This window comes from Trametes versicolor (assembly GCF_000271585.1).
Source record: "Trametes versicolor FP-101664 SS1 unplaced genomic scaffold TRAVEscaffold_9, whole genome shotgun sequence".
Lineage (NCBI taxonomy): Eukaryota > Fungi > Basidiomycota > Agaricomycetes > Polyporales > Polyporaceae > Trametes > Trametes versicolor.
Window position 1 is genome coordinate 1137031 of NW_007360329.1, and position 16238 is coordinate 1153268.

The following is a 16238-nucleotide window of genomic DNA, read 5'->3' on the forward strand; positions in this document are numbered from 1 at the left end:
AGACGAAGCGTCGCACGTACTGAGCGTAGTACTTGATCCGCGTCCATTCGAGTCTGCGGGGCCGTATTATCCGCTGCAAATGCGGCCAGTCAGTCGATATACGGAAAGACGAGATCAGTACAAGGGACGTACGAAGATGTGTCCACCGCCCTCGAGGGGTACCTCCTCCCATGCGCAGGATGGTAAAAGCCGCAAGAGCGGTACAAGGCTACGTTGATCTCGCCAGAGTGCGGCTGCGGACGCTTTGTGCAGCGTCTTGCATGTCCGCACGAGTGAGACCAGCGTGCGCTTGCCGCTCGGGGACAAGCAGAGCCATTCCACTATGAACTGGAATATCTCGCTGATGGCAAGGCAGCGGTGGCTTGCGGGTATTGATAATGCGTTCATTGTCGCTTGTCAGCCTGGAAAAGAGAGCGCAATGATGATTAGCATTCAGTGAGTCTCCAGTAGCGCGCTGACGTACTTTGTGTGTTGTGTTTGATGCTCCGGCTGTGAATGTGTTTGTGTGTCGGTGCGTGTGGCTTTCATTAGCCACGCAGGCATTTATATGCACTCGGCATTCGTACGCATGGACTACTACCTGAGTGGCGCATCCGCAGCAGGGCAGCTTTGACAGCCAAGCGGTGAGAGTCAACGCGCCGTAGGCCCATGTTGCGACGCATAGTGCGATGAAATTGGTTCATCAGAGGTATTCTTATATGGCCCTACGCTTGAAGCTTCGTTAGCCACCGCGGTCAATGCATCCCCGAGCAGAGAAAGAGACTCACCAACAACCTGCGCCGGGTCCAAGGAGACTGAGACCTCCAAGCGTTCAGTCGCATGGCCCGCGTTCAAGGGGAGCAGTGCAGGCGTACCTGCATCGCCGCATGGCGCCGCTCGCGGCCGTTTCACGGACTTTGCCAGTACCATTTCGTCGGTCGTTGCGGGGGCACGCTATGTATGACTTGACGGTCAATGCGACATCACAAGTTCAGTAAACGGTCAAGCCGCAAGGCCCGGGCGCTCCGCACCATGTTGTGGGTCGGGTCGAGTAACAGTTCATCGTCGCCTATTAGCTGACTCACAAGTGACAAAAGACGACATAGCAAAGGTGCAGCAAAGCGTTCGGGCAAGCTCGACTCGGCTCCGATGACGCTCTCTCGGACATCCTAGTAGTAAGCGCCAAGCGGTGCTCTCACTCAATTTGGATCGGAGAAGGATCGGAGACGCCCATTCAAACGACGTTCATGGCCATTTCAGCTGTTATGAAAATGATGTATGTAGAAACAACAGAGAGATATTTATGACGTGAATGTTGAGGTGACGCGAGTATATACGCCAGGGTCAGCATACTTGCTTGCAATGTAAGTTCGCGGGATATATAAACGTTGTAATGCTAAGATATGAATGAGCGTGATAGGGTGGTAAGTGCTTCATCTCAAGAGGTGTAGCGTAATGCAATACACAAGTATCAATGTAAGTGTCCAGGACTGAGAAGATCTAAGATAGTCTATTCCACCCGAAGTGCCTCGTCAGCATCGGACTCCCAATGCCACTCCAGCAGCTCCTGCACTTCCTCCCACTTGTCCTCGAATATTCCCCACTCGCTCTCGTATGGGAGTTGCTCATCCGCGTCCCGATAATGCACTTCGCGTAGCTCCGGAAACAAACGCAGCAAGAAGTACGCCACTTGATCGGGGTTCTCAATCGGCGCGTAAGCCACGGTCAACTCACGCAATATGCACCACGCCGATGATTTGGGCAGCAGCTGCGCGAGCATAGCTTCATCCGGCACCTCGTCCGCGCTCACGGGTAGCGTCAAGTGGTCCAACCACCGGCAGTTGACCACGAGCGGAATGAGGCCTTCGAGGGTGAGTAATGGTTTATCGACCACAGGGAGCGGCAGGTCGATGCTGACGAGCTGAAGGCTGGAGAGATCTCGCCATGCGTTCGCGATGTCCCGCACTGCGTTTGCGCTCACGATCAACGAGGAACATTGGATGTCGAGGGAGGAGATATTGGGGTGGGCGTAGAGAGGCTGGAGCACCTCCCCGACGTCCAGTGTATGAGAGCCAGGGTTGCCGGCAAATGTATGGCCCAGCGCCAGTCTTACGGTCGTCAGGTTGGGGCACGCGACGAGTTCGAGGTGGCGTTTGGTTGTGGCAGAGTCGGGCTGGATGGAAGATGTTATCAGCAGGCAATCCAGGTCTTCGCTCTGTATGGCGCCGAAGAACGCTGCCGTGCTCTTGTCCATTTGGTCCACGTGAAGCGATATGCTGCGGAGCGCATTGAACCATTGCCCATCGCGCGGGCGGGACGCCGTGGACACGGCGAGCATATCCATCTCCTCCGGCAAGACATGAAGGGTCGCCAGTTCGACTTTAGGGAGCGCCGCCAAAGCCTCTATGCAGCTAGCGGATGTGGCGACCGAATTACCACTATAGCACTCAAGCTTCGGCAGGCCGCGGAGGAGCTGTGCAAGGGCGTCGCTTATGCTACTATCGAGCTTCTGCGGGGTCGAATCCTCTTCGTCGTCCTCGTTGTCGTCATCGTCGTCGTCGTCAATCGTCTCCACCGAGAGTTGGAGAAACTCAACTTGCTCGCACGTTTCGCCTACATGCTTGAAGACTTGGCACATGATGGCAGGCTGGTTGAAGTTTGCTGACGCGAGCTCTAGGTGGATGAGAGTCGGGGCGAGGAAGAGGTGTATGAATGGAAGGTAGATTTTTCCAGGCTCATACAGCGAGAGCGCGCGGAGTCGGGGGAGAAGTGGTTGGCCCCCAGGGCGGTGATCGGAGAGCACACGCCAAGTGTCAAGCGCGATCTTCGATGTTTCCGGATGCCCAATACTCCTCACGTGTAGGGCGTAGTGGTCAAACCGCGTCCATTCGATCTCACTAGGGTCAATGATGTGCTGTAGGGAGTAACACATGAGCACGGTACACTACGGCCAAGATGAGAGACGTACAAAGATGCTGTCGCCGTGCTCGTCGAGGATCTCCGACCATGAGTCAGAAGGAAGCAGCCGCAGAAGTGGCTTGAAGCTGTTTTGGTACCTCCAGAGCGTAGGTAGTACTGCTTCGTGCAGCATCTTGCACGTCCTCGCGAGTGCCGCCACAGCCGCCAGAGGCGCCTTAGCGTCTGGGTCCCGGAGTGAGTTGATAATGACCTGAAGGGTCTCGCCAATGCGCAGACAGCGGTGCGCTGCAGTGACTGTGGAGTAGTTCATCGTCGTCTATGAAAGGGGGTTAGCAGTGATTCTATGGATTTCAGTGCATCAACATACTACTTTGTATCGTCTTGCGAAAGGTTTGGTGCGCTGGCGAGGAGGTGAGAGACTCGGATAGTGTCAGCTCAGTGGTCAGGTCGGCGGTTATATGGGCTCTGCACGGATGTGCTTGGACCGCCGCCCAGTGCACATAGTCAATGCAGCTCGCAGACAGCTTTGACCCCCCCAATCAGACAACCAAGCGGTGTGGCTCCTGGCCAGCGCACGGGCCGACTCAGTGCTCCGCTGTCAAAGAACTTTATGCGTCAGGGGTGAAACGCACCTGCGAACGTTCGCATGGTAAGTAACACTTTAGTGGAGGCTAGTTATAGGAGTCAGCGCGGTGGCCAATCAACGCTGAGAAGTTGAGAGGACCTACAAAGTAGCTGTGGCGTGGCTAACTTGACGGCTGGCGCGGTCCAAGCGTCGAGGCTCCGAGTCGCTTACTCACCTACCACTGCAGTATATGGTGATGATATCACATACAGCGTACAGTTCTTTCGAGTGCCTCCGTGTTACCTTTACATTCGATTGGAATGAGGCTGCGTTTCGCCTCCATGACTCAGAGAAAAATTAGACTTGCACGGTTGCCGCGTTGTTAAAACGTTCCATTGGTGCATCACACTGACAGCGGACAATTATCAGACAGACCCTATACTTCGTTGCGAGGGCTTTGAATATAATTGATGAGTATACGGAGTTCGGCGGTGTCAAATGAGGGTTAAGTTGAGGGAGGGTGAAAGTGAACGAGTCACTCCGTCAAGGTGCCGAACGGTGGCGCGATCGGAGACGCCCAGCATCGTCGCGTGGCTGTGACCAGTGGATTGTTGAACACGAGGCGAGTTTACGAGCCCAGCTAGGCTATGACCACACGAACAATCCTGCCTCCTATAGTACAACCATGCAATATTGCCAGGTACCGGTTACCTTTGATTTTGCTGATTTGCGCTATCAATTCCGTCAAACACGCGAATGGCATGCGAAGATCTAGAGATGAAGGCACTCAGACGCATAAATCGCCATAGAATAGAATTGATATATATCAATACAAGTCACAGAATTCGAGAGCAGGCATGAGTGAACTATTTAAGCCTAATAGGAGTAAAATTACAAGTGGTCGCAAAGTTCTAGGGAGTCGAGAACAAGTCAGTTGACCGTAACACTTCGAGTCTAAGGGGAAGGTCGGGAGACATGTGTGGTAAGTAAACATTTCGAAGTAAAGTTCTCGAGGATCTGCGTTCGAAGAACGGGACGACCGGCACGCACCGTGACCTCTATCACTTCCACATAACACGATTCAAGAGCGGCTCATCGACTACGAACGGCCCCAGAGGCATATCGCGCCTGTCTGTGGGCGTCCAGGACTCGGACCCCTCCCTGGGCGGAGGCTCGACGAGCTTCCGCACCTCCTCCCACTCGCGCTGGTAGGTATACGGCTCCTCGCAGTACGGCCTGACTCCATTCACCCCAGTATGCCACAAAAGCCTCAGCGCCGGGAACACGTGCAGCAGGAAGTCCGCAACCCGCTGCGCATCCACGATCGGCCCGTAGTTCACCGCGAGAAACTCGAGCGCGCTCTGCGACGAGCCAGGCAGCAGCTGCGCGAGCGCCGCCGCGTCGGGCACCTCCACCGCGTGGAGCTCGATGTCCAGCCCGCGCAGCCGTGGGCACGCAAGCACGAACGGCACCAAGTCGGCCACCACGATGCGCGGGTCGTCGGGGCGGCGCTCTTCCCACATGTCAACGCAAGCGAGCGAGAGGATCTCGAGCCGCGGCCATGCCTGCGCGATGTCGCGGAGTGTGTCCGAGCCAGCGAAGAGCACGAACCTGCGGACGATGACGGTGCGGATGCCAGGGAGGGCGTAGAGCGGCCGGAGTGCTTCTCCGACAATCAGCCGGTCACGCCTCTCGTCCTTGTCCTTGTAACACTCGCAGACGAGTTCGAGGGTGGTGAACGAGTCGCGGTACGGCGCGCGCGCGATGGCGGCGCAGTGTTTCTGGACCATGCCGGTGTCGGGCTGCTCCTCGAAGTCGATCATCAGCTTCTGCAGGCCGGGGCTCTGTATGGCGCCAAGGAAAGTCTCCGTGTCCTTGTCTAGCCGGTCAAGGGAGAGGGACAGCGACGTGAGCGAGGCGAACCACAGACCAGCATACGGGTCGCGGACTCGGAGGCGAGCGGCCGCGGCCACCGTTTTGATCTCGGCCCGTTTGATGTCAATGTGTACCGTCGCGAGCCTGGGGAGCGCGGCGAGTGCTTCTGTGCGAGCGGCGGACATGTTGAGAAGGCCGTGGTACACCTGGAGATCCGGCAACGCGCGGAAGAGTGACATAAGGGCGCTAGCCTCTGCGTCCGTGGGGGCTGCCAGGCGCTTGCTGAAGACGAAGCCCCCCCTCAAAACACTACCGTCATCGCGGCACAAATCAAGGGAAAGGTATCGGAGGTTCTTGTGGTTGGCAACCACTTCGTTCATGAGCGATACAACGTCAGGCTCATAGATAGTGTGCGCTTTAATCTTGAGGCGCTCGAGAGTTGGCGTAAGGAAGAAACGGACCAAGGTGAAGTAGGGATAGCTGTCGTGGAAAACGAGGGTGCGGAGTTGCGGCAGGAGCGGGTTGGCAGGCGGATGATGATCGAGCAGCTCATGCAGGGGGTAGGCATACATGTCCGATGGGTGGTCCCAGTTGAGACGCCGCACATAGCGGGCGTAGTAGTTGAACCGCGTCCAACGGTCGACAGGCTCGTCGCAATCAACTAGTCTCTGTGAGGGTCTCTGATCAGTCGACGTGCGGAATGGAGTGACCGGTACGGGAACTCACAAGGAAGGGAAAGCGACCAGACTCGTCACGGACTTTGTTCCATGAATTGGACGGAAGCAGCTTCAAGAGCGGTCTGAGGCTGTCGAGAGAGTGCCATAGTGCGGGTGTGGATGCCTGGTTCAGCGCTTTGCACGTCGCCGCAAGCGACGCGAGAGTGCGCTCCCTCTGGGGCAGCGGGAGCCAGTCGAGGATGAGTTCAAAAATTTCGCAAAGCAGGAAGCAGCGATGCTCCACGAAAGTCGAGGGGTCCATTGCAGCGGGTCGTCGAGTTTGTCAAGGTGTTAATGCAACTGGTGAAGGATACAAAGGAAGCCCCGGCCTTATATGTTTTTCGGATGCGCACCACGCGTGGACCCACCGAAAATGTCCTGTGGCCCATACAATGCGCGGGGCGGGCGGTGTTGACGCCACCATTTTGGACAGGGCGCGCACCAAGTCCCGCCGCGCGAGGCACTGTGCGGCTGAACTTGAAGATTTCAAATAATTCGAGCGGTCAGCTTGGACCCAGCGCATCTACGAGTGCGAAACCAGGGGCGAGTCGTCATCGCAGTGGCCGGATCCACTACTGCTGGTGGCATGTCAATGAGTATGGGGTGAGTGAGCGCTGCATCGCAGGCAATGCATCGCAGTAGCAGGGCCCATATCTCAAGTAGGCTCTTCAATGCCGGAGGATTGAGTGTATCTGAGGAATGGGGGTTAAGTGAGACAGTAAAACTCAGAGTCGGAGAGACTAGTAGAGCGACTCATGTGACTTTCAACAAAAACTTACGGCCTGGACCGTGTACCGGTACGTACTATACCTCAGCCTTGCTACACAGGCTGCACATGTACGCATCGGGTGAGGTGTTGGAAAGCATGTCCTGAAGTGGTAAGCGGAGTAAAGCGAGCGTAAGAGTGAACGCGGTGGTCCGCCGGGCCCTATGATAGAGGCGCCAGTAGGAGACGCCCACCCTACCGCATACGGTCGCGGGCTCAGGACGATGACGTCACGCGTCGGGCGAGGTTAGGGCTGCGGCGTGCTCTTGCGGACGACTGCTTCGCTCGAACGACTGCTGCCTCACTCACTGACTGCTACCTCACTCACTCACTCACTCACTCACTCACTCACTCACCCACTCAGAGCTCGACGTGCTCCTGTCGATCGCCCTCCTCTGCGTCGACGCCGCTTCCCGGTGCCCCTCCGCAATCGCTCGGTCGCTTTCACGCCTGTCCTCTGCTGCAGTCCGCGCCGAGTCTGCCGTCCTCCCTTGCTTGTGTCTGTAGCCCGTCCTCGCTTGTCCCTCGCGTCCTCCCTTCTGGTGCGCTCTCTACGCTCCCATTGCCTCTCTTTCGGCCGGCCCAACATTGTCTGGCCGTCCTCTACGCTCTAACAGTGCGATATCGACGAAAAACGCACCTTTATTGCCGGCAGAAGATGCAAAACTTCGCACCTCGACTTCAAACTCTCAGCGAATGCTCGTCGGTCGTGCTACATGCCACATTCAACAGAGCGAAGCCGCCGCTTCCGTACTGCGCCCGGAATTCGACCTACACCGGCGCAATCGACGCCCACTAACGTCCCACAGACTTCATGATGCAACTCGTACGTAACGGATCCACGGGGAATCGTGCATAACACTTCAATCTCGAATCTGACGAGCCGCCATACCAGTGCGACACGATCTGCGCTCGCAAAGTCCGGACAAGCGCCACGCACACACCCTCTGCGGACGCCTCGCGGCGCTCGCGCCCATCGATTTCCGCCACAAGTACAGCACACGCCCGTCGGACGAGCGCGTATCGCGACACCTCCACACGCACGAAGACGCTGCACACGTCCTGCGCCCGGAATCTTGCTCGCTCGACTGCGACCTCCCACGAACTTCCGCCCGTGCCCCAGCGACGTTTTGCGCTCCGGCGCGCGCGATTCCGGGACAGATCGAAGCATGACTATATGCTCTTCGTCTGGGTGCGTTCGTAGGTCGAGCCCTTGCGAATTGCGCTGACAGTGTCGGTTTCTCAGCGCCCACGGACATAGAAACGCGAATCGCGCTCGCTACATGCGTCGTATCGGTCCCCATCTCTGTGTGTACGCTCGCCGTACCTGCATCGACCACCCACCAAAATTCTAGAGCGGCGCAACAACATCAGCGGCGGCTACGGCACTTTGTCCTCACCATCAAGCCTCAAGACACAGTGTACCCCCCTCGCATCGATATCACCCCCGGACGACTCCAAAACGAACCGAAAGGCATACACGGCCCTCGGTGCACCGACACACCGCGTTTCCGCACGATCCGAGCAGACAGCCGATTTCGTCAAACTCGACCGGTTTCATAGGCCACAGCACACACTCTGGCTTCCCCCCGCCGTCCCGCGCCCGTCCCGCGCCCTACAGCCCTAAAACTCGGTATGCACACTCCCACAGACGCTCTCCACCCGCCCTACCGTTCACCCCAGCCGCCCCTCGCCCCGTCCCCCCCAGGTGCGCCCGAGCACCCCGGCTCGGCACAATGTCCCCGCCGCCGTGCTCCGACGCCACGCCGTGAGCCTCCCCAAACGCGAGCGTGGGCTCTACTCACCAGGATGCACGTGCACGCCGACGCGCAGCGCGATCCGCGCACAAAAAAATCGCGTCTTCGCGGCCGATTTCATGCGCATGCGCCCGACGCCCGTTGCGCTGCGCCTGCCCCGCGCGCGTCCCGCGCCCGAACGCCGCGCCACGTCGCAGGGACGGTCGTGGGCACCGCCTGCGCCGGCCCCGGGAGTTGTAGAGCCGATCGCCTGCTTTGCGTCTTGACGGCCGCGCGGGGATTTCGCCCGTTTTGGGCGGACACGACACGCGGCGCGCTCGCCCCCAAGAGGCCGCGCCGTTTCACCAGGCCATTCGCAAGCCTCGCAGGACACTCCTCAATGCGTGCTGAGAGCGCAGCCAGGCGCGGGCGCGTCTCGGGGTGCCCTGCGGCTGGCCAGTGCAGCCCGCGGCCAGTAGGTGCAGTGTGTGCCCGTCCCCGGCGGAACAGGTGCACGCCACACCTCCTGGCATTGGGCTGCACGGCGGCGGCGTCTGCGCGACGGGCGAGGGAGGCATGTGCGGCGCGTGCTTCGCTCGTGGTTCTGGCAGCGGACAGCGGAGCCTCTACCGAGTGCGCGTCGCGCCGAGTCGTCGCTGGAGACGGCGTGCTGGACACACGTGCCCGGGGCGCGTCGGTGCGGTCCAGGAGCCGGGGCGAGGGCGGGAGACGGCGGCCCCGCCGCTATGCGCACGCCATAGCACGGCGCACACCGCCTCCCACTCCGCGAAGGGAGTCTCGCGGCGCCGCCGCCCGCACTCCCCGCCGAGACGCTATGTATGTACGTATAGGGATCTACCTACGTCGCCGCCCTCCTCACCTTCTCCTCCCCTCCCCGCCGCCGGCTTCCGGGGGCCCTGCCTACGATGCCCGCCGCCCGTACTGTACCCCGATGGCGCGTTAGTGCTGGAGATGGGAACGTCAGGGGCCTCGCGTGCGGACGCGCTGGATCGCGTGAACGTACCTTCGACGCTGGAGAAGTCGACGCGACGGCCCTGTGGCCGTGGAGAGCGCGGGTGTGCACTGCTGGAACGCCAAGTGAGTGAGTTCATCACCGTGTCGCGGGGCGTGGGCGGAATCGCACTCACCGTGATCGCACAGGACACGCCGGCGCGCGACGCGGGCGGAGTCGCCCAGGCTGCATGTACCGTATCGTAGCGCGCTGCGCCTGCTGCACTAATCTACGTGTATTCACAGGGACCTACGCTATGACCTCTCATCCCGCGCGGGGCCCTTCACATACCGCTGCGCCGTGTCCGCCCGAACTCCCGCGTCGTTGTCGCAGGCGATGTACTGAGGCTATACGGGACGAGGCATAATGGTGAGTTTGACCGTCGATCATACGTGCGCGAAGTATTTGCTCACCTTGTGGGTCTCCAGCAGCGCGCCTAACACGACGAACAGATGTCGAGGCCGTAGGCACTGCGCCGAGGACTGCTTCCCCGTGCGCGGGTATCTGTATAGGTAAAGTGTATGGCGTACCCTTGGATGTGATACCAGACTGACTCACCATACATTACAGCGCCGAAGACGTCGCCTCGCGGGCACCGGTGAATACGAGCACGCAGACTTTGTCTGTGCACGCCCAGCGCCCACCGGGGGACCTGGAGAAGGCAGGTCAGGCGCGTTCTCGTATTCGGGGGTATGCGCTGACCTACCAGGATTCACGAAAGGGCAGACAGCTGTTTGAAGTCCTAGAGATACACACGAGGCGGTTAAGACCTGCTCGACGAGGGCACACACTTACCAGGACCGCCGCCGAACACACAAAGCCCCGAGCAACGCCATACACCGGAAAAGCGCACCCAATGCGGCATGCTGCGTGTACCGTGGCTGACCCCTTCCAGGACGTCAGCATGTGTGCAAACTGCGAGAGGGACACATACCGGATCGCGTACCGCCCACTGCTGAGCCTGAAGCGCAGCGCGATGCTCCCGCGCACGCCTTCATGCCACCCGTACCGCGCGCCCACCCGCCTCGCATAGCTGGAACGGGAAGGTCAGTGTTCAAACATGGACATCCTGGAGAGGCTGACATACCGCTGCGCGCAGCATGATGTTCTGTGGGGCGCACGGCGCCGCAGGTCTCGGAGCGCTGGAGCAGGCGACGACGAAGGAAGGAGAGGGGCCCGGCGACATTGCTGCGAGCGAGTGTAGAAGGGAGGGGAGAGGGTGAGTACGCCCGCGTCGTAACCGAGCTCGTATCTATCCTCGGCGTGCTTTAGGGCCGTCCTCCGCTCCCGTCGTACCATGGCCCGTGCGGCGACCATGCACTCGAGCCCAGCCCTCCCCCGTCGCGCGGAGACGGCTGACTGCTGACTGCCGGGACAGGGCAACGATCTTACGAGAGGCTCGGGACGACCCACCGAGCCTTCCGGGCGGCGCACCTACCAGGATACGACACGCTCAGCCGAGGGATACGGGGCGAGCGGGAGAGGATAGGCACGGACGGACCGCGGGAGGGCGATGTATAGTTACGCGGTGCGGTGCGTTTCACCGTCGCGTCGCGATCCACAGATCCAGGACACGCAGCACGCTCGCTTCGGACGGCCGGCGCTCGGTACGCGAGGAGCCACGGACCGCCCCCGTTTCGAGAGTCCAAGAGCAACGTCGCATCGGGCTTGATACGGCATCGGAGGTCGCAGTTTGTGGAGGTCGGCAAGGGCAGGAGTAACAACAGCGGGGGCCTATCTCCACGCCCGCCCCCACTGTCTATGCAAACATCTCTGTCCCCCCATATCCCTTCCTCGTCGTCTCTCAGCATGTATCAAATCCAGTACCATATGTAAACAATTGTGAAATATATTTTGTGCGGCCTCGTACTGCGTGTGTGCGACACTCACGAGCAAAGTCGCGTTGACACCCCTTGTGCAGTGTCCGCCCATGACGGCACGATGATGCACACCGTCATATCGCAGGCGCGGCCACGACGACAGGAGTGTGCAGCGCAGCATTCACGGACATGCCACTATGTACCTGCTCGCACTGATCCCGCCATACGAGCTTCTCATCAAGTCTTGTCCCTCGCACCATCCCTCGGGCCTGTAGTATATGTATATGTGGCACGCGCATGCGGGATACTAGTCACGCCCGCCAACGACCAGGATGGTTTTGCTCATGCAAGCAGTGATATAAGTACATGCCTGCCGCATGGGAGCCGCACTCTGTGTCGCGTCTTTCCACTCGCGGCGACGCGCCCCCTCATTCATGATACTTGCCTCGCCTCCCTGCCGCCATCGAAGTACGACAACGTCGCCCTCGCGATATCATACTGGGAGCGACAAACAAAGTTAGTAATGATTTCGCGCGATTGGGCGACACCAGTGTCCACTGTCAAATGACCAAACTCACTGTGTGCACCGTGGGTCCAGTCGTTCTGGACATTGGGGTCTCCTAGCGGATGGCGTCTTCGCCTCAGGAGAATCCGTTTGAGGTGCGGTATCGAGTGAACAAAATCTGCAAACTTGTAGAGTGAGCCTACCATTCAGACAACAGAGTCTCGACATACCTCATTGATGAATGTCCAGAACAATGCATGGGAGCCGTCCATGGCTATCAACATAGCCGTCTTGTACGCCGATACATCGGACACTATGGAGGGGTCGAGAGAAAGGGTGCACGGGTGGCTGAGGTGTTCCGTCGACTTCATGCACAAGTAGTCTGGTAGCCTTGCCACTGTGTACTTGTGCACTGAATATAGAGCGTATATACGGGCACGCTGCGGGCATATCGTTGAAAATGACACGCTGGGGCGCACAACGACCGTCACGGTGCATGTACCTTCTCAGAGAGGCAGGACAAGATCTATCCAGATCGGAAGGCGGGGGGGGGGGCCTGCTACGCAGTCGGGATGCCTCCAACATCACGGCGAGCGATTATGCAGGCAATCTGACGTACTTACCAAGCTACGAGAACATGCTCGGCAACAGTCACGGTGTTCAGATTGCTACAGCCGCTCGAAGCCCGCGTGAAGGTGGATCTAGACCGCCCGAGGGCGTCTTTCGGCAGGTATCTTCGGCCAAGGTACTCTTCGTTACGATCCCTTCGTGCAGGGCCAGTAAAGCGGAATCGAGGCTGTCGGCGTTGAGGCACGAGCAGGCACGCGGCGGTTGCCTGGCGAGTTTAGCACCGGAGTGAGAATACCAGGAAGCCCGAGATCCCCGCAGCACCACACACTCCATCGAGATCTGAATTTGGCGGCACAACCAGTAAATGTTTCAAAACGAGTGCGATAGCACAGGCTGGTGGTGTTGCCCTAGTGGTGGTGAAAGCGAAAGTAGACTCGACGCGAAGCGCCGAATGCATGTGCGGGTCAAACCTTCTTACCGTAAAAGGCAGGTATGCAGAGAGAGATGCCGGGCTCGCTCTCGCGCTCGCGCCTTGGCTTCTGCAACCGCGACGAGTCGGCCGAATGCGAGCGCGGTGTTCAGTACACATGTGCGACATGCGCGCAAGTGACGTAGGGGTGCCGGATCTTGACGCAGGGTCAAGCGAGAGCACCGGCAGCTTCGGGACCACTCAGATCTGGACACAACCGATCAGCGCAAACCTTCGGTTCTCCGGCCGCTCTGGTTTTGCACGGAATATATCACATAGTATCTTGGCCCGTAAATAATGTACATGCTCAACCTAGTATATGGGAGACTAGAAATGAAGAGGTCAGGATTGATAGTGTGTGGAGCAGGTGCTGCACACAGTATTATCCCCAGTCCCCTCCAGTTCTGGACACTGAGGTGGGAGAAGACGGGAGTATGACCAAGCCCTGGACAATTGGACAGCTGTGTTAGGCGATTATTCAAATTCTGAATGGGAACAGAAGGGCATTATTCTAGAGCATCAGCGGGCAGAAATTATGTCAGAAGGAGCCCTGAATGTTGTCTATCCTGAGGCATGTCCGATCACACCACGGCCACAAAGAAATGTTTCAATTGGTTGGGTGTATCAACGGAGACTAAATACAGTACACGCGAGGGGCGGCGGCCCCGGGTGGCCACTATCGTAAACTCAGAAGATGGAAGATTTCGCTACAGGCGCTGCAGGCAGGCAGCAACCGCTTGCCATGATCCTGACCCGATGCACCCGCATGCGGCACAGCAGCGGTGTCGTGCATCCGTCCCATGCCAACCGCATATGATCCGGGCCAGTCGCGACTCGCATTCTCATGGCAGATACGTTCCCGCACCGTTTCTCTGCGTCTGCCCCACCCCTCCTTCATCCCGCCCATCGCCAACATCTCCATGACCCTCCTGCTCTGAGCCTCCGTTCGCTTACCGTCTTCATCCTGCTCGAGTGCCCACTAACACCGCCTATTCATGCTCCACAGCATCTCAAGCTATCTGCCACACGGTTGCTCTGGTTGCCGGATACAAGGAAAGGTACGTGTGCACGTGCATGCTCCTATGGCATGGCTGACACAAACCGACTTGCGCACGCAGACACGCTCGTCCCAAGAGACATGCCTCGTGATGGTCTCCCGGGACAGGGTGGTCGGCGCGGGGCTCGTGCTCCCTCCGTGCAGAGGCAGAACACGAGGGAGTGGGAGGAACGACGGCGGCGTACCTTCGCTGGCGATGCCCGTGTAGGCTAGATCAAGTGGATTGTCCTCTTGGACGGACATGGGCTGGCCTTGCGTGACATCGCAGCCGTGAGCCAGCGCATCTACAACGGAAGAGGTGAGTACCTTGCCCTATCTGCATTGTACCATGCACTGAACACTTATCTGCCTCGTTACAACATCTGAAGTGTGGCAAGCTGGTGGCTTCCAAAGCCGGAGGCGAGCCCGCACTGATGCTCACACGAGTCTCCTCAGGAAGATGATAATGGCACGATGTGTGCACGATGAGTGCAACCGAAGGACGTGACGACCGAGGACAAGCCCATCCAGCTCGCGCCCTCCCCAGTCGCCTGCACAGTCTCTCACGCGCATCTGCGGCCATGCTGTCTCTCGCAGCTGGCCGCGCGTGCATTTGCATTTGCATTCACCATCTTTCAGCCACTTTCACACCGCTCGTCTGCCCTTGTCTCTCGCCTAAGTACTTCTATCTTGTTCTCTTCAAAAGCATTCACTTGGACATGCAACGATGAAAACGACATCGTCTGGCTGTAACAGGGCACCTCGCGCCTGCAATTCCGGGAGCAGCATATGCAAGACACTCACACTCGGGCCAGAAGACACGCTGCATCTCGTGAGCTCCTGTGAACGAACACGGTGGGTCCTTGTAGCAATCTGACAACTCGACTCCTGGCAAGACTTACCGGCAGCTCGGTGGACCGCAGGCACGCACGCGCTCGGCGCCGGCATCGCACTCCGGACCCCGGTACGGAACGATGCACCAAGCACGGAAGGCTTGGTACGTACTCACGCCCCGTCTTTGCTACTTCTGCGCACACTCCTACTGACTCCTTTGACGTCGTAGGTGTCGCCTTCGAGTCTGGGAAAGCAAGAGGGAGAATGTGAGAGCGGTTGGTGGCAGGGAAGGTGGCAGCGTGGCGGCACGCGGCTCACAGAACGGTAAACAGTGTCCACTTAGGCGCCTCGCTTCTGATTCTCATTCCAACTTGCATTCGGGGCCACCTCGCGATGTCTCCACCTCCTCCCTTTTCCTTTCGCCTTCCTGGATAGCTCGGAGCAGCCAGCCAGCCCAAAAAACGACGACCATCTTGTCACAGCGGGTATGTACCGTATTTGTCCGTCGCACTTCTCACAAACTGATGGGGCCGATAGCACGGTCCACATAGACATCAAACTTACCAGAGCATGGCCGTGCATGTCCACCAGCACGAGGATGAGCAGGCGGTGGGATATGGCAGCGTATTTGCGACGGATAAGTAGCAAGTCGCAAGTGAGACTCGCCTCATTCTCGCGAGCAGCCTCGGTTTAGGCGCCGGCGCACTGCGAACACATCGTGGCCGGCGAGACACGCTGTAGCCCTCACTCGTCTTCTTTCGCGAAAACAAGCATCTGCTCACTCGGTACAAAATCCCGCGGTGCACGCGCGCCCTCACATTTTGCCCCGTGTCCCGGGCACATCAAGCGGAGGTCGCATGAGGTCGAGACTCGCTCGGTCCTGTTTGCAAACTAGACGAGCACGAGTACACATCCGCCACGGCTTTGTCTTGAGCGATTACACTTACCTTTCGAGCTAGCACACAGGGACATCTGCTATGCTCACGGGTGTGCATAAGATCGGCACCATGTGTGCAGCACGCGACCGGCGGGGCCGGAGTGCACTCAGAGACGTCTCGCGCCCCGAGCGCACTTCATTGCGGCCACGCGAGGTCGAAACAGGTTGCCGCAGCTACTTCCGAGCAGACATACGTGAAGTACGTACCTGATCTGTTCTCTCCGAGGTCTGTTGCTCATTTTCTGGCCTTGTAGACACCGGTTCTGGCCTTCGAGTCGCGTTCTGCTGCATACAGAGGTGGAACGGCGAGCATGCACGATGGGGGGGAGATGGCGGGATGGAAGAAACCCGCAAGGCGAGACTCGGACTTGGACGTTTGACAGATCGGCGGAATAGGCGCCCATAGCGCGCGAGTGATTCTTACCTCCCGCGCCGGCGCTGTAAGCACGCGCATGGGCTCGCGTCTTTGACACGCGTTGATTAGGACATCACCGAGGTG

The 16238-nt window shown here is 58.8% G+C and overlaps 3 protein-coding genes across 3 annotated transcripts; all 3 read right to left on the reverse strand.

Moving 5' to 3' along the window:
- Positions 1-1489: 1489 nt before the first annotated feature.
- TRAVEDRAFT_50284 (uncharacterized protein) lies at positions 1490-3208 on the reverse strand (the record flags this gene model as incomplete). The annotated part of the gene is made up of 2 exons (XM_008042920.1): positions 1490-2893; positions 2948-3208. The coding sequence occupies 2 exons, from the start codon at positions 3206-3208 to the stop codon at positions 1490-1492; spliced, it is 1665 nt and encodes a 554-aa protein (XP_008041111.1).
- A 1316-nt stretch (positions 3209-4524) lies between these two features.
- Positions 4525-6316, reverse strand: TRAVEDRAFT_50285 (uncharacterized protein; the record flags this gene model as incomplete). Its single annotated transcript, XM_008042921.1, has 2 exons — positions 4525-6006; positions 6065-6316. 2 exons carry the CDS (start codon positions 6314-6316, stop codon positions 4525-4527), a joined length of 1734 nt encoding a protein of 577 aa, XP_008041112.1.
- Positions 6317-9822: 3506 nt separating this feature from the next.
- Positions 9823-10867, reverse strand: TRAVEDRAFT_50286 (uncharacterized protein; the record flags this gene model as incomplete). The annotated part of the gene is made up of 4 exons (XM_008042922.1): positions 9823-9915; positions 9982-10072; positions 10503-10601; positions 10656-10867. 4 exons carry the CDS (start codon positions 10865-10867, stop codon positions 9823-9825), a joined length of 495 nt encoding a protein of 164 aa, XP_008041113.1.
- Between the last annotated feature and the right edge of the window lie 5371 nt (positions 10868-16238).